This window comes from Nelumbo nucifera, chromosome 3 (assembly GCF_055504915.1).
Source record: "Nelumbo nucifera cultivar China Antique chromosome 3, China Antique-T2T, whole genome shotgun sequence".
In the NCBI taxonomy this organism is placed as follows: Eukaryota; Viridiplantae; Streptophyta; class Magnoliopsida; order Proteales; family Nelumbonaceae; genus Nelumbo; species Nelumbo nucifera.
Window position 1 is genome coordinate 100647992 of NC_142651.1, and position 24358 is coordinate 100672349.

Below are 24358 nucleotides of genomic sequence, written 5' to 3' on the forward strand. Positions count from 1 at the left end.
ATAAGGACAGCATCACCCCAAAACTTAACAGGAACATGGGAAGCAAAAAGGAGGAAAGACTCTTGAATGAAAGCCACTCCATTTTGTTGGGGAGTGTAGGAACAGGAACTCTGATGAATAACTCTGAAGGTATCAAAATAGGAGGAAAGACTCTTCTCAAAATATTCCTTTGCATTATCAAATTGGAATATTTTGATCCGAGTGTTAAACTAGGTAAGTATAAGTTCATGAAAATTTTGTACAATATTTGGTACTTCATCTCGGGATTTCATAAGGTAAATCCAGGTGTAACGAGAGAAATATCAATGAAAATAATGAAATATTTGTAACCCCCCATAGCAAGTAAATGATATGGCCCCCACACATCAGAGTGCACAATATGGATAGGAGAAGCAGATCTTTTATTACTCACTAAAAAAGATTGTCTACAATGTTTTGCAAGTTCACATGACTCACAATGAAGAATCGATAGGGATATTCCCTTAAACACTTCTGGAAACAAATGACTCAAAGCTGAAAAAGACAAATGACCAAATCTGAAATGACATATCATGACTCTATTAACTGACTCTGATAAAACAAACTCCAAAGCTACTCCACTAGCTACTCCAGGACTTTGATCAAAGACATCCAACAAGTATATCCCATTCGCCTCATGGCTACTCCCAATCGTCCTCTGAGACTTCAGGTCCTAAAAAACACAATAAGTAGGAAAGAAGGTTATGTTGCAGTTCATTGATTTTGTTAAACTACTAACAGATAAAAGGTTAGTGCTAAGTTTGGGAACATGAAGGACAGAGGATAATACAAGTGAGTCAGAGGCTTTAATATTCCCCTTGCCAGAGATGGGAGCAAGAGACCCATCGGCAAGATAAATCTTCTCTCTACCCGAGAGGAGCTGGTATGAACAAAAAAGGTTTGGTATGCTAGTCATATTGGTCTGATGCACCAGAATCTATGATCCAAGGAATTCTATGATTACCTAAGGCTGTAGCATGATTTGCAGAAGCACGAATACCTAAATGGGCAAAAGCAGATGTAGAGGGGATGCCTGAGGAGGAAGATGCAACAATAGACTCCAAGTGGTTTATCAACTTCCCATATTTCTCAAATTTTGCCTTCACTGCTGCCAGCTGTTCAACAACAGATTTTTCTTCACATTCAGATATTGTAGCAACATTTGCATTCTTGGGCTTTCCAGACTGACCACCCTTAAAGTTGTTGTTCCGAAACCTCTCAAGAAGAAGATCTGGATGAAGCTTCCAACAAGAATCCTTAGTATGTTTCGGCTTCTTGTAGTATTCACATATCATCTCCTTCTTTTCATTTAGCCCCTTTGGTTTTAATCCAGCATGTGCAAAATGTTATGGAGGAGGTGGGATTTGTACTTGTACCTGTCGCCTACTCTCTTCACTGCTCACCATAGAGTATGCCTGAGCAAGTGACACTTCATCCTTGGCCAGGATATTCTACCTTGTAATATCAAATTCAGGATTGAGTCCTATAAGGAACTCAAACACCCTGTTCCTTTCCAAAAATTTCCTGAAAGTTTCTGCATCTTTGGTGCTTTCCCATACAAATGCTTCCATAACATCTATCTCCTGCCATAGTGACTTCAACATCGAATAGTAGACAGCCGCACTCTTCTCCCCCTGATTTTAATTTTTCACATTATTCTTCAGTTTGTAGGCCCTTGCAACATTTAATTTCTGAGAGTATGTCTCTGTCACACTATCCCAAATCTCCTTGGCTGAAGTCATCCACAGATAGTGTTGACTTATGTGGGATCAGTCTCATCCGACATCACCTTACTACCCGTTAGAAACCCTAGTTTACCTCGACTACAAAATGGAATCAATGGGACCAACCCCCGACACTGGGATTTGCTTCGCCTCACTTCCAGATTGCTCCATCAATCAAACGAAAATCAAAAGTCAATGTTTTCAACCTTTATAGACCCAACTAAGGTCAATCAAGCACTCAAGAGACCCAAAACTAGGGTTTCAACGTACCTGGCCTTCGGTGAGAAAGAAAGAAGAGGTAACCGCTCAAACCAAAGCTATCTAAACCACTTCCATCTACAGCCGCCCACTTTTGGAGATAAAAAGGAACCCTCCAAGCCTTGAGTGCCACACCCAAACAGACTCTCCAACCCATAACTGGAAATTCTCTAGTCGGCTAGGGTCATCCTTTTAGTTGTAATAATGACTAGAACTTGTGTCATAGACGCCTTAGTCATCCTTTTTTCTAAGAAACTTGATTATCTGTTTGCTTCTGGTAGTTTACTGAGTTCTACTGCTTCCTTTAAGAATGTTGATAAATCTTGCATTACTTGTTGTTTGAGCAGAAGTCATATTTTACCCTTTCCTTCTCATGTTAAGCATGCAACAGTTCCTTTTTATTTAATACACAGTGATGTTTGATCGTCTCCAATTACTTCTAGACTAGGATTCAAATATTTTGTTACTTACATTGATGACTGCACTCGTTTCACTTGGATTTATTTTCTCCGCAAGAAATCTGAAGATTATCATACATTCAAACTATTTCAAGCTTATGTTGATATCCAATTTAAAAGAAAAATATGTCCTATGATCTGATTCAGGGGGAGAGTACTCTGATGGGGATTTTCAGGCTTATTTGAAACAACAGGGAATCCAATCCCAAAAATCCTGTCCAGGTACTCCTCAACAAAATGGAGTAGCAAAAAGAAAGAATAGATGCATCTTGAGTGTAGTTCGGACCCTTTTACAAGATTCTCATGTTCCTTCTTGGTTTTGGGTGGAAGCAGCCAGCACTGTTGTGTATCTAATAAATCTTCTTCCATCATCTGTTCCAAATAACACTTCTCCCTTCCAGTCCCTTTTTCACAAACCTCCAAACCTATTCTTGCTCAAAGTTTTTGGTTGTGTTTGCTTCGTTTATCTTCCACCCCATGAACGCACCAAGTTGATTGCACAAGCAACTTTATGTGCCTTTGTGGGGTACAGTCTTGACCACAAGGGATTCCTTTGTTATGATCCCGAAGCCCGTCGTATTAGGATTTCTCGCTATGTCATCTTTCTTGAGCACATATCTTTCTTTGAGCATATTGTTAAATTTCCTACTCCTCTAGTTTCTTTGTTGCACAACTTTGATTCGACAGATCTTCCAAATGCTTCGCCATCACCCGTGCAACAACTTCAAACCTACTTCAGAAGACAAGTCTACATCAGCTCCTATGTCCCTTTCGTCTTCTCCAACATCAGTTGTTGATCCAGTTACACCATCCATTCCTGTAAGTTCTCCTAATCCACCACTTGAACCCACTGCACCCACTTTGCGTCGTTCTTCTAGAATTTCCCGCCCTCCTGACCGCTATGGTTATTCCCCAAACCATAGTTCCTTTTCTATTGATTTATCCACCAAAGATATTCCCAAGACTTATCCACAGGCTATAGCAATTCCACATTGGAAAGATGCCATGGACTCTAAGATCCAAGCCCTTCTTGAGAATGACACCCAGGATTTGGTTAAAGCTCCTTCTGAAGCCTCTCTCGTTGGGAACCGCTAGGTTTACTACTAAGTTGAAGTCATATGGAAGTCTAGATAGGTATAAGGCTAGACTTGTTGCTCAAGGCTATAAACAGGAATATGGGAGAGACTACGAGGAAACCTTTGCTCCTGTGCCAAGATGACTACGACCAGACTTCTTTTAGCCATCTCTGCAGTTAAAAACTGGACAATTCATCAGATGGATGTGAAGAATGCATTCCTACATGGTGAATTGAAGAAAATTATTTACATGAAACCACCCCCTGGATATGGTACAGATCCTCAGCTTGTTTGTCGTCTCAAGAAGTCTTTGTATGGCCTGAAACAAGCATCCAGGGCCTGGTTTGAGAGATTCAGATCTGTGATAACTAATGCTGGATTTATCCAAAGTTATTCTGATCATTCAATTTTCACCTTACATCGGAATCAGGGTGTGACTCTTCTTCTCCTATATGTTGATGATATAATCACTATAGTGTATGATGTGGGCCCTTTAACTTACTTCTTGGGACTTGAGGTCAGTCATAATTCCCATGGCTATTTTGTTAGTCAGCATAAGTATGCAATGGATCTTGTCAAAATGACTAATCTCAGTGACTCCAAGACTGTTGATATTCCTTGGAGGTTAATTTGAAACTAAGCAACGATGATGGCTCTCCTCTTGAAGATCCTACTCTTTACCGACAGTTGGTAGGCAGCTTAATATATCTCACGATGACTCGGGCAGATATTATCATATGCAGTCCAGATAGTAAGCCAGTTTGTGTCATCTCCGCAACAACTCCACATGTCTGTAGTCCATCAAATTATTAGGTATCTGAGGGGAACCTTATCACATGGCTTACACTTCTCCTCCTCTTCATCCACCAGCCTTACTGCCTATGCCGATGCTGATTGGGCCGGTTGTCCAAACACTCAACGATCCACTACAGACTAGTGTGTCTTTATTGGTAACTCTCTCATTTCCTAGAAGTGTAAGAAACAATCTAGTTTCAAAATCTTCCACTAAAGCTGAATATAAAGCCACGTCCTTAGTATGTAGTGAAATTATATGGCTCAGAGCTCTTCTACATGACACACTACAGGAGTCACCACCATCAATTACCCTCTTTGCAAACAATGTCAGTGCAATCAAAATTGCTTCCGATCCTGTTTTTCATGAGCGCACAAAGCATAATGAAGTTGATTGCCACTTCATTCACGATCTTCTTCAAGCTAGTACTATTTCTCTTCCCCACATGCCCTCTGGGCTCCAACTTGTTGATCTCCTGACAAAGGCTATGACGCGGGCACAACACTTATTCCTTATGGACAAACTGGTGTTGATTCCTAAGCATCAATTTGAGGGGGAGTGTAGAGATAAGAGAATTATCCGAGGAGGCTATTTTTGTATTTTTACCTCCTACTCAGTGTTTTAAAAGTCGTGCCTCAGGCGCGCCTAGGCGCAGAGGAAAGGCACATTCCAGGCCATGCGCCTCGCCCAAACAAAGGCACATGCACCTCAGGAAAGCGCTCACCTTGGCGCCTAGGTGTGTGCCTTAGGCCAAGCACCAGGCGGCCCAGGCGAGCGCCTTATCAACGTTTTTGAAATTTTGGACTGAGTGTATATTTTTATTTAACAGATAATTGTTAGCATCTATAAAAAGTGTTTTCCTTTTATTTTTTTACACCTATTGCATATCATATAGTAAAGAGGGAGACCGGAGACGAACAGTTTTCTTAGAAAGGCTGGAAGAGGAAGGAAGACAGCAATTGCATGTTCGAACTCCAGGAGGAACAGTTTACACCGAGGAACTGTTTTTCTTCTTCTTCCGGTTCGTTTCTGTTTTTATTTTCCTCTGGTTTGCACCGAAAACAGGGGCACCGCCCCTTCGTCTTCTTCACCGTTTATTTTTTTTTTCCTTTTGTGCTCTCTAGTTTGCGCCAAAAACAGGGGCTCCGCCCCTTCTTCACTATGTTTGCACCAAAAAACAGGGGCTCCGCCCCTTCTTCTTTTTCACTATGTTTGCACCAAAAGACAGGGCTCCGCCCCTTCTTTTTCACTGTGTTTGTACCAAAAAACAGGGATCCGCCCCTTCTTCTTCTTCACTATGTTTACACCAAAAAACAGGGGCTCCGCCCCTTCTTCTTCTTCACTATGTTTGCACCAAAAAACAGGGGCTCCGCCCCTTCTTCTTCTTCACTGTGTTTGTACCAAAAAACAGGGGCTCTGCCCCCTTCTTCTTTTTCACTGTGTTTGCACCAAAAACAGGGGCTCTGCCCCTCCTCCTCCTCCTCCTCCTCCTCCTCCTCTTCCTTCTTCCTTATTGTTCATTGTTTTTTTTTTCCATCACTGTTTTAAACCAAAAACAGGGGCTCCGCCCCCTTCATATTCACTGTGTTTGCACCAAAAACAGGGGCTACGCCCCTTCATCTTCTTCACTGTGTTTGCAGTTTTGCACGAAAAACAGGGCATATTTTTGCAATCATTATGAACAGCAAATATGTCCTAATCTTTTGGAACTAAAATACTAAAATTCTGAATTTTTTTATCAGTAACATTGATTTTTCTAAAAAAGAATAAACAGCAAACAACCTTTTCATAGAACTTTTTATCAGTATTATTCATCAAAAGCAGCAAAGTTAGAGTAATTGATTTCCTATTTCACAAAGCACTGTGGGCTTCACAAGAACATGATTCTTCTTTTAAATAACTTGTTCAGGTGAACAAACATTGAAGTCAGTTAATGGCATTGTTGACTCTTCCAGGTCTTTTTTGTTTGGTTTGGGGAGGGGATGGGGAGGACTATGTACATCTGCAATAACTTGATTTTGCATTTTGCATTAAATAAAAAAAAAAATTAACACAATACTATGTACATCTGCAATAAATTGGGAATATGGGATACAAGAACAAAAAATAAGTATTGTTTTTGTATTTTTTCTGATTTTTTTTTAATTTTTATGTATTTTTTCAATTTTTTTACATTTCCTGAAAATTTTGTGCGCCTTTTTGTAAAAGGTGCGCGCTTCGCCTTGCGCCTCAGGCCCAAATTGGCCCCTGCGCCTTTTTTGCACCTTGCGCTTTTAAAACACTGCTCCTACTATATTTTATTTTATCTTGTACACTATTTCTTCTCTTGTACACTAAGGACAATTTGGTCCTTTTACAGTTTAATATAAATATCTTTCTTAGGGTGTCAATCTCTCCATTAGACACACCCACAAATCTGTTGCTAACAATATCTTTCCTGGGTTTATAGACTTAGATCAACTCTGACAATAACTGTTGTTTTCAGCTTTCCGCCTACAGCCTGGGGTGGATTCGAGCCAAGTAGAATATCTGGCTATTTGAGCTCCCCTCGCCTAAAACTATGAGGCTTGAGCTCGAATTTGACTCGACTCAAAAGCTTCTAAGTTTGAGCTCAGCTCGGCTCAAGCTCGACTATGAGCCAAACTCCCTATAAAAATAAAAAATATACATATAAAATAGTAATTATTATAAAAACAAGTTATTATTATATACAATATTTTTATTATATATATATATATTATTTTTATATGTATAATATTTTTCCATTTATTATATTTTATATGTATAATAAATATATGTGTGTGTAAAAGCTCAATTAGGCTCGCGAGCCTCACGAACCAAGCTTTATCAAGTTCGAGCTCATCTCGATTAGCAAACGAGCCTATATATTGGGTTCGAGTTCAGCTTGAAACTCAATTTAGACCGAGCCGAATCGAGCTTTTCACGAGCCGAGCTCGAATAGCTCGTGAAAATCTCGATTCGTGTCCACCCCTACCTACAGCTATAAATGTTCTTTTGTCCTAGCAAGTACCATGTTTCCTTCATCACTATCAGCAGACCTACTTATTTCAAGCCAAGGGCTGGATTCCTCCTGCTGCTGCTGTGCAGAGTTCATCTCCCTTACCAGTTCCAGCTCAAAGGTTGGTTGAACTGGTAGTGCCATCATCAAAATCAAAGACAAAAGAATCACACAAGCAGAGGAAAAGTACTTGGGAATTATTGCCTGCAACAGGTCCACCAAACTCCATGGGTTGTCCCATAGCTGGGGTGATAGATGGGAAATTCAAGCATTACTATCTTGTTATTGTTACAACTGGCACGCAGAAGTTAAAAGGTGTTCTATACTACTGACCACCCAGATGGCCAAATGCCTCAATACTCCAAATTTTTTGGGAACAATACTGGCAAAGTGGCAAGGAAACTACAGATCCATACCATCAGCATAGGCAGAAAAAATCTGAGTTGAGAAAGTAAGATCCTGCCCACCCTAAGCCTAACCGAAGTGGTTACAATTTCTTCTTTGCTGAGCAGCACGCCAGATTCAAACCACTCCACCCAAGGAAGAGAAATCAGGGGAAAAATAGTCAATGACAAACCAATCAATCAAGATGTTAAAGATAGAAGAATGATGTGATATTATTTGTTAGTACTAAACAGGAACAAAATGAAATAAAAAATGAAAAGAAGACATTTTCAACATATAGAAGCATTATATAATATTAGTTGCATAAAGAATGCAGAAATACTAATATACCACCAAAAAAAAGTTGTCTGCTTCTTTTCCTTGGACCCTGAGGAGAGAATCTCCCAATTTTAGCATCTGTAACTTCATTTTCGACTTTTCCTTTGGCAGTACTCAAGGTAAGCCCTTCTTCAGTGCCACTACATGCTTCCCTAACATCATCAAAATGGTTGGTCTCAACTTCTTCAAATTTCGGTTTCTTTCCATGAAACCTCTTCCTCTTCCGTTGAATTTCTACTGTACCAACACCTTCTGTGTCCATCAAATAACCTGAATCTTTGGCAAAGTCTCTGTTTTCAGCTTCCCTGCTTCCTAAACTACCTTCCAAACCATCTTCATCCATTGCAGCACCAGTGAGCTTGGCACTAGTCATCTCTGAATCAGCATGCTAAGATTGATGAACAAGTTACATATAAGTTTGTTATATCTTTTAGATACTAACACAAAAAAGCAACTTAAGATAGAAGTGATTACCATCCTTTCACCATTATGAACAGATGAAGGACCCGTTGATTCTGCTGTCCTGTTTGGTGTATGAGAAACATGAGGAGATCCCCCTTTTTGTGAAGCCTCTGCCAATGCTAATGCTACCTCATGGGCAACTTCATCATCATAAGCATCTACATCTAGCTTCATACCTGGTTTATTTGATGATAAATACCTTTCCCTGTCCTTACCAAATGAATATAAAACAGGGAAGCGAGGTGTTCTTTTTCCAACAGCATGAGGTCGGCTACCTACCAAAAACAAAGAGCACAACTCATAAACGGCAAGCTTCAAATTCCCTATATTTCCACTATTGTTGCTTTAAAAATAACAAGAATGCTTTATGAAATATGTTACACTTTGTCATCATTTCTAGTTGACAGGAGGGAAGGAACCAAATATGTGACAAATCATGCCAAGGTTTGCCATTTAGTAACAAAATAATGAGAATCTTCTGTCTCTGTGTCGATGGTTTGGGGTTCTAGACTACAAAAAGATTAATATTTTTGTAGGATAGAGCTCCCCAATATTAGGCATTTATGGGCATGTATTGTGCATCGAATCTATTATGAGGATCTATTAATGCTTTGTATAGCTAGAAATTTATTTATTTATGTTATTTAAGACCCTATATTGAGTTTATTTTAATCATATGTTGGATAAAGAACAATTGTGTGTGGATTATTTGACTTTCAAGTCAAACTTGATTACATAATATAACTTATCTATACTACTATAAAGTGGATATTTTCCTTGGTTTTGGTGCAGGTCGTAAAAGTTAAATTTGAGTGCATAATGTCAATTTATATCAATACATTTACTTGCACGCATGCATAGCACATGCCCTTACACTAGTATTGTATAAATGGTAATTCCTATTGGCTTAGGTATAGATTTTTTTTTTTTTTTACCAATAACTGAAAGGATTTCATTAAGAAAAATTAATCAAATGGGGAGGGGAGAAAAACTCTCTTAGCTCCCACCCCCAAAAAATGGAAAAACATTACAGCATAGCCCAGAATAAATCATTTCTTTTTTTTTGATAAATAAAGTAAAGAATAAATCATTTCTTCCCACCCCTTTCTTAGCCCAAAATGAAATAACCAATCCCAAATACATTTAGCAAATTGACAAGATATTAAGAAGTGGTAAACTAATCCCAAATACTCTATTATGGTCCCATTTGGAAAGAGATTTGTTGACAGCAGAAATTTCAGCCCTTCTACAAGGACTAAAGTTAGCAAGGCAGATGAATCTGAAACAGATAGAGGTTGAAGGTGACTCCATGCTGCTGGTGGGTTGGATGGTAAACAAAAGTGATGGCCTGTACCCTGTGGGCATTCAGACAGGTAATAAGGGAAATAAGGAAGCTAGCAGGTGAGGTTGAGGCTACCCTCAACTTCCAATGGGTTAACAGGACAGCAAATGCATTGAAAGACACCTTAGCAAAGCAAGGGCTGACTAGGGAGCAACTATTTTGAGCCAACTTGTATTCATAACCCTTATGTGGGATAGGCTTGGACTGTAAGCTTGTAATATTACTAAATTTTCTTAATTAATACAATTTTCCGTTTATCTATTAAAAAATGTTTATTGTCTTAGGAAATAATGAAGTAACAAAGTGAAAGTTAAATTTCATACATACACAAACTAGTGTTGCATGGGCAGACATGGGAGTTGAAATCCGACACGTATCCAAGAGCCTGATTCAGTGATATGAGAGAACATGGACTCATGGAGACATGGAAAAGAATGTAGTGTCATACAACCAGTTCGTACAAGAGAAGAAAACACAGTTCTAGGGTTTAAAACTTAATCCATCGACTCCACCCTAAGAACCAGCAATTATATATATGAAATATTAGATATTTACAAAGAAGTCCTTATAGGACTAAATAGGAAAATAAAGATTTACATAAAAGCCCTCATAGGAAATAAACAAGGAAAATACAGTACAGCAGGGACTACAAAGTATGATACATCAATGGGACTCTTCACATCCCCCTCAAACTGATGCAAAGGCATTAGCATTTGCTCACAAGGAATAAATGTTTGGATCTAGTCATGGCCTCGGTGAAGATATCAGCAACCTGCACATCGGAGGCAACACAAGGGAGAGAGATAGAGCCAGCAAGAAACAAGTCTCTGATAAAGTGGCAATCCGAACTTCTTCATTTAAGATCCAAGTGCGCACTCAGACCCTTGCCTGGAAACCAGCTTTAAACATTGGATAAGGGGGGTCTCAGGAGGAGGCAGGTAAAATTAAAGGCCGGATGGAGTTCGTGCAGGCAGGTCAGTGGAGGAGATCCTTGAAGATAGAAGCAAAAAATCTCTTGTTCGAAGAGATGAGAATCAAGGGGAAGGTAAGCCTGAAGGTAAGGGAAGCGAAAAAGGGTACAATATTGCTGGAAGGATTAGAAGTGATCGAGTGGCTAAGAGAGTTCATAGCTGGAGCCTGTTCAAAAGGTAAGCAGATAAACTGGCAGGATTTTAGTACACTAGAAGGGAGAAGATATGTTGTTGAATGTAAGAGGAATAGAAAGGGGTTCTTCATAGCTTTGGCTGAATTTTTTGGTAAGGGACAAAGGCAACTGGTGTGTCTACCAGCAGGAAAACAGAACCAAGGTTGGGGGGAAGTTGACTGGTTGCTCAAAGAGTTCTTAGCTCAAAGAGTAGCAAATGAGAAAAAAGCCTCCATAAGGGAGGAGAAGGCATATCTCAGCAACAACAGGGTAGAACAAGGGCCAGTGGTCATGGCAAAAACAAAAGGCCATTGCAGAATGGTGGGAGGTCTAGAGAGAGAGAAGTGGGATAGTAAGTTTGTGATACAAGCCAAGGAAAAGGTTAATGATTGGAGGAGGGTAGCTGACTTACTGGCAACCAAGTTGAAGTTGAAGAGTGTTTTCATAGTAACCCCCTTCGATAACTGTAAAGCCATCCTAGATCCAATAGAGAATGATTTGGAAATATCAGCTATCAATGTTCAGGCTGAGTTCGGATCATTCACAGTCTTCAAATGGAATCCAACATCCAACTCCAAGGATTTTTTTGTCGAAGATGGTGTGGTGGTGCGTGTAATAGGCTTGCCATTCCATCTAATGGAAACAAGAAATAGCAGAGTCTATAGCTGTGTTGTGTGGAGGAATCTTGAAAGGTGCTTTCTGGGGCGATCTCTATTCAGTAGCAATCCTGCTAAGTGGTGTGAAGCCAGAAGAAATTCCGCGAAAGGTAGAGGTACGAACAGAGGGGAGCTTTGTCTCTGTGTGGTTAGCTTCCTCCATTGAAGCAGGGCTGTGGAAGGAGGCTCGTATGGTAGGAGGGGAGAAGGAGGAAGAAGAAGCACTACGTGGACTTGTGAGATTGGGTAATTCAAATGGGAAGGAATGTTTCACTAAGAAGGGCCAACAAATTCTGGGAAGCCAAAAAGCTTTGGGGCAGTTGGAAGGTCAAACCTGGAGAAAGCAAGAAAAGGTTATGACAAATGGCAGATCCTTTGCGCAGGTGGTGTTAGGGGAAACAGACAAAAATTTTCTAGTGTCGAAAGGGAGAGGACTGAACCAGCAACCTCAGACAGAGAAGGTTGCTGGTTCGACCATTAAAACAGGGGGGCGTGACTCTTTAAGTGGTCACGTGGGACGAAAAGAAGGGCCCAATTGAGTGGATCCCTTTTATGGTGGGCCGGAGAAGGCATCTCAAGTAAAGGCCTTAAAGTTGGGCTCCTATAGTCTTGAGCACAAGGCCCATTACAAGACAGATGGGCCGAGGGACACGTTAAGTAAGCATGTGACTGGGAGGAGGGATGAGCTGATAGACGAGATAAAGCGTCTATCTTCTTCAACCCCAAACCCCTCCTCTCGATCGAACAGATCAGGCGCAAAAAAATCTCAAGACTCGCAGTCTCGAGGCTCTCTACAATGGGTCCCATCCAACCTGGCGAACCGTCTCTCACCAGATAGGCGCAACCCGAGATACCTGAAGCCTAGTGATGAGAACAGAACAGGGCTTGAAGATTGGTTGAGTGAACAAAACAGCAATAACGATTCTGATAGAGACGAAACGCTAAGTCTGGGAAGTCTGTCTCCGAAAAGCAACAATGATTTTCTTGAAACAGAAAGTTTGCATACAGAGCTGTTGTTTTTAGAGGAAGAGACTGAAGAAGCAGGTGGCGGGAAGACTAGAAATGGTGAAGAAAATGGTTCTAAAGCTGTGAAAACTCCTCCCCCCTTCGTCGAGGGAGCTGACCCTAAGTCTAATGAATTACAATATGTTGGTGGAGAGGGACAAGCATCATCCGTGAGGATGGATGTGGGTATTCCAATCGTCATGAAGTGATTCTTTCACCATGTCTACTTCACAACCTTGTCCAAAAAGGGGAAAGGCTTTAAAACCATTTGCCGCCTGTCAGCAAGTCATTTCCAGTGTTTCTAGTCCTACCCCCATTCTATCAGGTATGGGTGTCAATTTTGTTTTAGGTACTGACTTGTTTGCTATGCCTGTAATAGATATCCCAGCTTCCCATCCAGGAGGTTCTGATGCAAGAGAGAGGGTGATAGTGGAAGGAGGAGAGAGGGTGTTGGAAGGAAGTAGTAAGGGGGAGGCGGATAGAATTTGGGAGTTGATCTGTACAATGATGGAGGAACAAAAGAAAAAGGAAGGACTCGTAGAAAGATGTTGTAGCTAAAATAAGTGTGAGCAGGGTAAAATTCTTTCTCAAACATTGGCTTGGAAAGGATGGAGGAAAGAAAAAGGATGACTGTTGTATTGGGAAGGGGGGGAAAAGAGGAACAAATAAGAAAAAAAAAATCTGAAGTGGAAAGGCTAATTTCAGACATTGAGGGGGATTTAGAATTCAGTGGTAGAGGGGATAGGAGAAAGGGCCTAAAATGAGGAGAATATGGCCACTTATTGGGTTCCTTTGCTATTTTGTCTCAATGAAAATTATTAGCTGGAATGTAAGAGGGTTAGGGGGTGCAAGGAAGAGAAGGGCGATCAAAGACCTACTCCGAAGGGAAAAACCTGATATTGTGTTGTTACAAGAATCCAAACGGATGGAAATAGATGGGAGATGGGTGAGGAGTTTTTGGAGGTCTAGAGGTTTAGTTGGAGCTCGTCTCCTTCTTGGGGAGCCTCGGGGGGAATTGTAACACTGTGGAGGGAGGATGTGGTGGAAGTAGTGGAAGAATTGATAGGCAGATTCTCAGTTTCCATTAAGTGCAAGAATGTAGAAAATGGGTGTGTATGGGTCTTAACCAATGTTTATGGCCAGAATTCCTATAAAGAGAGGAATGAGATGTGGGAGGAACTATATGCAATCAAGGGGCTATGGAATGGTCCTTGGTGCCTGGGCGGGGATTTTAACGTCATTAGATTCTCTGAAGAAACCAGTAATCCCCAACAGGTAATCTCAACAAGCATGAGGAAATTTAATGGTTTTATTGAAGATTGTGAACTGAAGGAAATACCTCTACTGCAAGCCAATTACACTTGGTCCAACCTTCAGGAAACCCCTTTGTGCTCGAAGTTGGATAGATTCTTATTTAACCTTGCCTGGGAGAATAGTTTGGAAAACTTGGTTGCTAGGGCGTTACCCAGGGTCACCTCCGATCACTGTCCTATCCAAATAGGAACCGAGTCTTTTCCTATAGGACCCAAACCTTTTAGATTCGAAAATATGTGGCTTACCCATCTAGATTTTGTGAAAAAAGTGAAGGAGTGGTGGGGTGAGAAGGAGAGGGGGGTAAGATGGAAGGGGATCAAGTTCCATAAGAAATTAAAAAGGTTGAGAGCCAAAATAAAAAAGTGGAATAGAGATCAGTTTGGTAGAATTGAGGAGCAAAAATTGGGCCTAATCTCTCGAATAGAGAATTTGGATGTAAAGGAATCTCAAAATGGGCTGACCGAGGAGGACAGAGTGTTAAGGAGACAATTAAAAAAAGATTTGGAAGAAGTGTTATTGAGGGAAGAAATCAGTTGGAGAAAAATCTAGACACAAGTGGATTAAGGAAGGCGATGGGAACACTAGATTCTTCCATGATTTGGCAAATGGGAGACGAAAAAAGAATTTTGTGACCAAGCTAGAGATAGGAGAGGAGGTGATTACCAACCAGGATGACATAGCCAGAAAATTTATGGACCACTTCAAATCGATTTATAGAAGGCCTTTGAGTGAGAGAACAGTCATGGAAAGGGTGGATTGGTCAAGAATTGATGGAGTGGCAAGGGGGCTGGAAAGGGATTTCGAGGAAGAAGAGATTAAGAAAGCTGTCTTTCTAATGGATAGATCCAAGGCTCCGGGTCCAGATGGCTTTACAATGGGTTTTTATCAAGACTGTTGGGAGGTGTTGAAAGAGGATCTAGCTGAAGTCTTTAAGGAATTTGTAGACAATCACACTATAAGCCTTGGAATTAAAGCCACCTTTTTGGCCCTGATACCTAAGAAGAATGATGCCAACCACCCAAAAGATTATAGGCCTATTAGTCTGGTGACAAGCATCTATAAAATTCTGGCTAAAGTGCTCTCATTGAGGATCAAAACAGTCCTCCCTCCCATCATTAGTGAAACCCAGGGGGCTTTCATTCAAGGGCGACAAATAACAGATCAGATCTTAAATGCGAATGAGTGTGTGGAGGAAATGAAAAGGTCTAGTAAGAAAGGATTAATTTGTAAATTGGATCTTGAAAAGGCCTATGATTTGGTAGACTGGGAGTTTCTATTAGAGGTTATGCGAAATGGTGGATTTGGGGACAAGTGGTGTAGTTGGATCTTTGGGTGTATCAGTACTTGTCACTACTCTATTCTGGTAAATGGTACGGTGAGGGACTTTTTTCCAGCTTGCAGGGGTGTCAGGCAAGGGGATCCACTTTCACCCTTCCTTTTTACCTTAGTAGTTGATGTGATTAGTAGGATCATTACTAAGGCTGACAACGAAGATGCCATTAGGGGTTGGAGAATAGGGAGACACCAAGTCCCCGTCACCCACCTTCAGTTTGCAGACGACCTAATGATTTTTTGTGAAGGAGGTCTTAGTGAAAAGGTAGCAAACCTAAAGGAGCTAATAAAAGGATTTGAAAGTGTCTCTAATTTGAGAATAAATCTGGAAAAGAGCTGCATAGCAGGTATAAATTTTGAGGTAGGGGAGGTTGAGGCTATTGCGAAGTGTCTTGAGTGTTCCACCTCTACTTGGCCCATGTCATATTTAGGGCTTCCTTTAGGGGCAAATCCTAGGGAGAGTAGATTTTGGACCCCCAGTGTTAGAAAAGTTTGAGAAGAGATTAATCTCATGGAAGAGGAACTATATCTCTTTAGGAGAGAGAATTACCCTAATAAGAGCTACCTTGGCTAACTTACCTACCTATTATTTGTCTGTCTTTAGGATACCAGTTAGGGAAGCTAGGAAACTGGAGAAGTTGATGAGAGACTTCTTATGGGAGCCGGGACAAGAAAAAAAGGATCACTTGGTTAATTGGGAAATTGTGTGCAGAAGTAAAGAAGAGGGGGGTTTGGGAATTGGGAGGGTAACTAGAAAGAATCAAGCTCTGTTAGGGAAATGGTTGTGGAGATGGCCTTTGGAAAGAGAGGGATTGTGGCATGAGGTGGTGGGAAGCATTCATGGGAGGCCAGAGAATGGATGGGATGCTAGTGTATCGAGGCAAGCTAACCTAGCAGCACCTTGGAAGGCTATTCACAACACCCTTCCTCAATTCCTCAATTTTATCAGGTATGAAGTTTGTTCTGGCAACTCTATCCTTTTTTGGGAGGAAATTTGGGTAGGAGACTCACCGTTAAAGGATTTGTTCCCTTCGCTTTTTTCTATTTCTTTGTACAAAAAAGAGGTGGTCTCATAATTTGTCTCACCTTTGGGAACACCCTTAGATCCTACTTGGGATTTTGGATTTCGTAGAGGACTTAGGGATGCTGAAATTGAGTCTCTTTCTATTTTGCTTGGTTGTCTTAATCAGGTTTGTTTGGATTCCTCCAAGCCAGATAAGAGGGTTTGGACTCCTAGACCCAATGGAACCTTCACTTGTGCTTCTTTCTTCAAGTCCATCTCTCAACTTTCTACTCACCAACCCTTTCCCTCAAAAGAAATTTGGTGTAGGCCAGTTCCCCCAAAAATTATGGCTTTTTGTTGGGAAGTTTTCCATGGGTAAGTAAACACTTTAGACAACCTACAAAAGAGAAGACTTTTTCTCTGTAATTCTCCTAATTGGTGTATCCTCTGTAGAGCTCACGGTGAGGATTGTTACCATCTATTAGTATCTTGTCCCTTTTCTGTAGACCATTGGGCTTGGCTACTTTCGTTGTTTGGGGGTAGTTGGAGTCTACCAGCATAAGTTCACATGCTCTTCAACCATTCTACCTTTTATTGGCCTACAAAAATAGGGAGAATTATGTGGAAATGTGCTCGTGCTGCCTTGACTTGGACTCTTTGGGAAGAAAGGAATCTCAAAATTTTTCAAGATAAGGAAAGGAACAGCCAAGATTTGAAAGACTGTGTGTTAAACAGGGCAATACATTGGTTGAAGACCTTGGAAATCTTTCATCAATTATCCTTTAATGACATTTGGAGAAATTGGTCAACAGTAGCAAGGTGTTCATCTCTAAAGGACAAATCAATTACAAGCTGGTCTCCTCCACCCGAAGGCTCAATAAAGTTGAACTTTGATGGAAGCAGCACGGGTAATCCAAGATTATCTAGAGTGGGGGTGCTTTGAGAAATGAGAAGGGAGAGATTTTGTTTCTCTACTCAGGTCCCTTGGGAATTGGGAATTCCATCAGGGCAGAACTTTTAGCTGTTGTACAAGGGGTCCAATTTGCAAACCAGCTGGGGGTACAACACCTAATAATCGAGGGGGATTCCAAAGTGGTGGTGGGTTGGTTGAAAAATTCTGAAGAGGCTATGTGGCGATACAAGAATGAAATGAAGAAATTTAGTTGGTTGACAAGGAATATGTTGGTCACTGTACAGTGGGTGGGGAGGTCAGCAAATACCTTGTCAGATGTGTTAACTAAGCAAGGGGTAAATAGGGAAGAATTATTTTAGGCTCAATTGTGATTCTTGTTTTTCTTTCCTAGTTTACTTGTAAATTTCAAGGAGGGGCTACAGCTCGCACCTCTCGTTGGGATGATGTATGAACTCACTCTAATTTGCTTCTGAATCAATAAACTTATTATTATTCATCAAAAAAAGATAAAGTGGCAATCCACCTCAATGTACTTCGTCCTTTCATGAAAGACAAGGTTAGAAGCAATCTTTATAGCACTAGTGTTGTCTGCATACAGAGGAATACGAGTAGAGGAGTGACCAGGTTCCCCAATAGAGATTGAAGCCAAACAATTTCACTGCATACAAATGACGTTGCCCTGTACTCTACTTTCGCAGATGATTTAGAGACAGTTTGTAATTTCATGCATTTCCATGAGATAAGAGAATCACCCATGAAGACACATCACCCAATAGTGGAACAGCGTGTGTCAGGGTAGCCTGCCCAATCTGCATCATCATAGGCCCTCAAATGGATGGGGGAGGGCGAAGAGAATGGTCCCTGTGATAAAGTGCCTCGTACATAGCAAATATTCTGATATACAGTAGTCAAATGGGGTTGACGGGGAGCAGAGACAAACTGACTTACAACCTGAACCGCATGTGAGATGTCAAGATGAGTCATAATGAGATAGATGAGAGCATCAATAAGTAAGGAACTTTTTGACATGGACAATTTAACATTTAGCTCCAAGGGAGTATCAACCTGTTTATCATCAATAAGGCCAACCAACTTAACAAAATTAGAGGCATACTTGTGTTGGCAACGGAAATATCCCTAGTGAATGGTGACTTCTTTGAACTTCAAGTCCAAGAGATAGGTAAGGGGACCCAAATCCTTCATGTGAAGGAACTGTAAAGGAGAGACTTGAGGTCTGAAATTCCCTCTATATCCATGTTGTTCAGTAAACAATATGTCATCCACATACAAGAGAAGAATAGTAATACCCTAGGATCTCTTCCGAACAAAGAGAGAGTAATCAAAAGCACTCTAGTTATACCCAGCTTTCACAACAATGTCAACCATGCTAGAGGAGCTTGCTTCAGCCCATAGAGAGATTTCTTCAACCAGAAAACGAGGGAAGGATCACTACAGTACCCCAGAGGGGGTTTCATACATACTTTTTCTTTGAGATGCCCATGTAGAAAAGCATTTTTCACATCCAATTGAGAAATAGTCCAAGAGTGTGTTGTAGAGAGGGCTAACAAAATACAAACTGTAGTAATCTTGGCCACAAGAGCAAATGTCTCCTCATAGTCAATGTCATACTCCCGTGTATAGCCCTGAGCCACAAGTCGAACTTTGTATCACCTAGAGAGCCATCAGATTTCAGCTTAATGGATTAGACCCACTTGCTCCCAATAATAGAGCCATCAGAAGGAGCTAGGACCAGGTCCCAGGTGTCATTCTCCTAAAAAGCTTGAATCCTTGCATCCATGGCATCTCTCTAGTGAGAACTACTAATGGCCTACACATAAGAACGGGGAATATCCATAGAAGACAAAACAGTAGAAAAGGAACTATGGTTTGAAAAAAAACCATAGCGATCAAGTGGTCTAGAGATACGAGAAGAACGACACAAAGGAATAGAAGGAGCAACAAAGGGATCTAAAACAGGAGTGTCAATTACGGAGTTGTTTGGGACAGATGAACAGGCTGGACCAGGAGGAAGGGGGGTCGTAGGCACAAGCACTGGACCACGAACTTGCTTGCAAGAGAAGACGAGAAGATCCTTCACAACAGTTGAAGACAAATGTGCTCAAGAAACAGAAGGTGCAAATAACTTGGCTACTCCTGAAAAAAAAAAAAAGATGTGCTCAAGAGAGATCACATTCCGAGAAATACGAATACGACATGCAAAGGGACCATAACAAAGATATCCCTTGTGGTTAGGGCTGTAACCGACAAAGGCACATATAACAGATTGAGCTAAAAGCTTAGAACGTTCACGAGAGGGAAGATGAAAAAAGCATAGGCATCCAAAACATGAAGATGGGAAAGATCTGGAGGGCAACTAAACACTTTCTAATGAGGTGGCATGTTAGAAACAACAGATGAAAGAATGCTATTAATTAGATGCACAACAGTACTAGTAGCCTCCACCCAAAATGAGGGGCACATGTGACTCTTGCAGAAGAGTCCTCACAACACTGAGGTTGTGTTCGATAGCACCGAATACACCACCGAACGCGGAAAGACTGAAAATTTGACCTCATCTTTGTATCCATTTCTTTAAATCCTTCTTCCCTTTCCTCTTTTTTAATTTTATTTTTTTGTTGGGGGATAATAATTGTACATGGCTTATCTGTTTTATGTGGGTTCCTGAATGTAGCCAGCACTATCGTGTTATACAAAAGAGATGCAACATGACAATAAAATAGCAATACATCCAAAGCCTATGTTACAAAAATTGAGAAAAAAAATGACTACTGGGTACCTAAACAGAAAATCTACTGCATTAAATCATAAATTTCTGATTCCTTAAGATTTGCACCAACTCTTTTCAATCTAGCCTTGAATTCTTTGAATGTGATATAGCCACTATTATCTTTGTCTATCATTTTGAAAGTTTCCCTAAGGCCAACAATTTCAAGAGAACACCTTCCCCGTGCTTTTGTTACTTTCTCTGGTTTCAAAAATCCCAATAATCATTTCTGTAATGACCAAAACACAGCTGCAGGTATTGCTCCCATGCTATTTCCCATGTTTACTCAAATCTCTCAAATGCCAACCCTACAAAATTAACAGGTCACACCCTAAAGGCTGTAGGCTGTACAATGTAAAAGAGACACAATAGAATTGTGCCAATCATCCCATTTATCATGTTCCTTTAGAGGGTTAAAGTCTTAGAGTGTATGGAATTTGGGCACTAGTGCATTAGCAACATCTTACCAAATTGTACACGAATTCTAGTATGTTGCTTCTGTTTTCACAATTCTTTTTTACCAAAAAAAAATACAGCTTTGATGGAATAACAAATGTCACTTGTTGGGTCTATAAACTAAAAATTGGTTATCCAATATTTCTTTTCTTCTCTGTGTATCAGTGCAGGGCAAATACCTTAATGCTGAAATTTTTTGTGTAAAGGCTCCATTGCATTTTTTGTAATGGAAATCATTTGGAGGCTTGGCAGATTAGGGATCTTAGCAAGGATGGGAGGCCAATGTGTAAATGATTCCTGCTGCAGTTATGTAGGCCATTTTGGGGAAAATAGAATGAATGTATAATTGAAAACAAAGCCATGGAGGAGGTCATGATTGCTAAGGTCATATTAATATTCCTGTCTTAGGAAGCCGAGCATTAACCAAAGGAAGATCATACAACTCTTTTCATTATGATTTTCCATTATTTTAGTAATATAAGCATGAATGACTTCAACATTTTTTTTTGTAAATCCCCAATGTACATTCCCTTGTTGTACATCGCCGGAGGCGAAGCCCTAGAAACTTCAGATATGAGGTATAAGGTGTAAATCTTTCTCAAAGTTTCAGATGAGTGTAAAGCTCTATTCAGTCTTAAGGATTAAAATTGTCTTTCTCCCTTTCAGCCACTTGAAAGTGTGATATTCCAAATTCTGCATTGTTAGAAGCTCTTGGTGTGTTTATGTGAATCAAATTCTATATTAGAAGTTTTCGGTGTATGCATGGTAAATTGATGGCTACCAAGGTTCAAACCCTTGTAAAATCATTGAACAATTATATTTTATGTTAACTTGTTTCAAGTATTACCCGTGCAAAATCATTGAACATTTGTGTTTTATGTCAAGTTTTAATTGAAATCCATGATAGTTGACCTTGATGCTATGGCTTATGGATGCATTTTGAATTTCCAGTTGCATGAATGTATTGGATCAGGAGCAAATATGATATTCTCCATTTATTTATTTCTTGTGGTTATTATAATGCTTGGATGGAACCAAAGGAACCAGGTAAAGCATCTTGGAAATACCCAAAACTAGTGAATTTTTTTCTCGATGAACCAAATGTTATCTTTTCATGTTGATTTTTCACCTAGGCATTTCTTATCCAACTATGTGTAGGGTATCCAAACGAATGGTAATCTCCAAGTAGTTATGAAATGTGTAGTTCATTGAAATTTTACAAGTAATATTTGCTATAGATATATGTTAATTCCAATAATTGGGCTAGTGCATTTTTATTCTTACTTTTTAATAATAACTAGCTTTTTTTAATATTTTAAAAACATTATTGAAAATATTTTAAATATTTTCACTTATCCATATTATTATTATTATCATTTGTTTTTTTTACATTTTTGTTATATTTAAATTGATTTTTTATTATCTTAATTTTTATATTATTTTAATATTTGAAAATCTATTTATCATTGTTTATTTTAAATTTACATTATTTCTTAATAATATTTAATAGTCCTTTATATTTTTAAAATTTTTATTCTCTTTTATTATTGTCTTTTCTTAGAGTTTTATTATAATTTTAATAAATTTTTCACTAATTTATATTTTTCTTGAATTTTTATTTTATATTATTATTATTATTATTTTTTATTATTATTATTTTACTATTATATCAATAAATTTTTACTATTTTCTCTTTTTATATTATTTTATCATTTATTGATATCTTTTACATAATTTTACTATTTATATTATTTTTGTCATTAAATGATCTATTTTATATATTTATTTTTATTACCAGTATTGTTTTATTTTTTACATTTTAATGTATTTATAATAGTTTTACTATTTTATCATTTTTACATTATTTTTTTTATTGATACTATTTATTAATTTTTATCATATTTTATATTTTGTATCATTTTTGTGATATTTTTATAATATCCTATTACTTTAATCGCTTTCATTTACTTTTATTTACATAATGACTTTGAGGGGTAAATTTGTAAAATGTAAACTTCTCAGATGTCACAACATTCAGATTACCGAACAACCCCACTATATTCAAATGTTTGCAAAAGCAAAAAAGCAAAATTTCCTCTAAATGCTTTCAGAGCTTTTTCAAAGGTTTTTTTGCTTTCCAGACTTCAGATTTACCGAATGCCACCTGAGAAGATGGTCATTCTTCCTTTTGCCACACCATTTTGCTGAGGCGTGTCGGGACAGCTCCGTTGAACTTGTATGCCATGATGTTTCAAATAAACCAGAAATTCTCCATCATTGTATTCTCCCCCCGAGTCGAAACGTAAGATCCGTACACTTGATTGAAACCGAGCTCGAACCATAGCATGAAACAACCAAAACATACAAAAGACTTCTAACTAGTTTTTGAGAAAGTATATCCAAGTGTACCCGATACAATCATCAATGAACAATACAAAATATTTGTATCCCAAACGTGAAACAACAGATACAGTCCATACATCACAACGTATAATTTCAAAAGGTGAAGTATCATGTTCATCTCTATGAGTAAATGGAAAAATACGCTATTACTCAAACAACAAATAACACGAGATGTATCAAAAGTTTTCCTAGAGGGAATTTTAGTTCTAATGAAGTCAGAATCAAACAAAAGTTTAAGTTTTTCAGAGTTTGTGTGGCCTAAACGTTTATGCCATATATCCCAAACATTGTTTCTTTGACCCAAAACAGAACTCAATGAAGAAGAGCTCAAATAAGCAGAGGATGATGCTGATTGAGATTTCTCAAACTCTTGTGCAAACAAGCAGCCCAGCCAATGGCCCTTCCTTTTCACCTTCCCAGTGCACCAGTCCTAAATCAAACAACCATTAGAGGAAAAAGTTAGAATGTTACCTTCCAACTGAAATAGGGTTAGCAATAAATTTAGGAATAAAGAAGGTCTTGGTAAGGGAAAATTAGTTTGAGGGTGAGAGTTTGAGACACAAATCATCACTCCCAATGATAGCAGAAAAGGCAAATGAGATAGCAGAGGATACCAACTGTCGTATTTCTTCCTCATTCATGGAAGCAGAAGATTCACCTTTGACAGTAGAGATTTCTTTCACTTCGAGGGACAAACTGGGCAGTCTAGGATGATATGACCATGTTTGCAGCATGTGCATACATTCTTCTTCTTGCTATGTGAAGCTATATGTCCAAACCCCTAATATTCATAACATTGGATCTTGGAAAGATACTTTCCACCAGATTTCTTACTTCCTTGCGCAATGAAAGTAGTTTCAGCCCCTGAATCAAGTTGCCTCCCCTCTATGGTTGCAGCAGTCATGAGTCTAGTTTCATCCCTCAATAACTCTCCCATCACAGAATCTAGATCTGCAAGGGTACCTCTACTCAAGATGTTAGACCTGATTATTTCATATTCAGGTCTCAGTCTCATAAAGAACTGGATCACCTTTCTATTCCCAAAATGCTTTTGTAGATACTTAACACACTCTAGGGATCAGAGGGATCAATGTTAACCAGTTCATATTCTGTCCATAAGTCAATGAAGCCTGCATAGTACTCTTGTATCTTTCTATCCCCCTGGCAATAAGCAAAGATCCAAACTTAATCTGATATGTCTTGACATATTGGACTAATGATAAACCTTCTTCAAATAGGAATATGTCTCATAGGTTGTTCGCAATCTTCTCATGGGAACAGAAATGAAAGGTACAATGTAGCTTAGAATCCAAGAGACTAATTTCCCATTGTCAAGTTTCCATTGTTGAAAAGCTTTTGCTTTAGCTTCATCTGGCCTGGTAAATGTACCATCCAGATAGCCTTCTAGACCCTTTCCCTCAACAAAGAAATCAAAATGGAACTTCCACATACTATAGTTAGTTCCATCAAACTT

At 39.3% G+C, this 24358-nt stretch overlaps 1 protein-coding gene across 6 annotated transcripts in view; it reads right to left on the minus strand.

The window, feature by feature from the left end:
- LOC104587580 (protein ALWAYS EARLY 3-like) overlaps nucleotides 1-24358 on the minus strand; it is a 115808-nt gene that overhangs the window by 42144 nt on the left and 49306 nt on the right. For all 6 annotated transcript variants that reach the window (XM_088900288.1, XM_088900290.1, XM_088900289.1 and 3 more), the window contains 2 exons: nucleotides 8544-8806; nucleotides 8082-8457 (listed from right to left, as the gene is read on the minus strand). In XM_088900288.1, the coding sequence (XP_088756414.1) occupies nucleotides 8082-8457; nucleotides 8544-8806 (639 nt within the window). The remainder of the gene's footprint in view (nucleotides 1-8081; nucleotides 8458-8543; nucleotides 8807-24358) is intronic.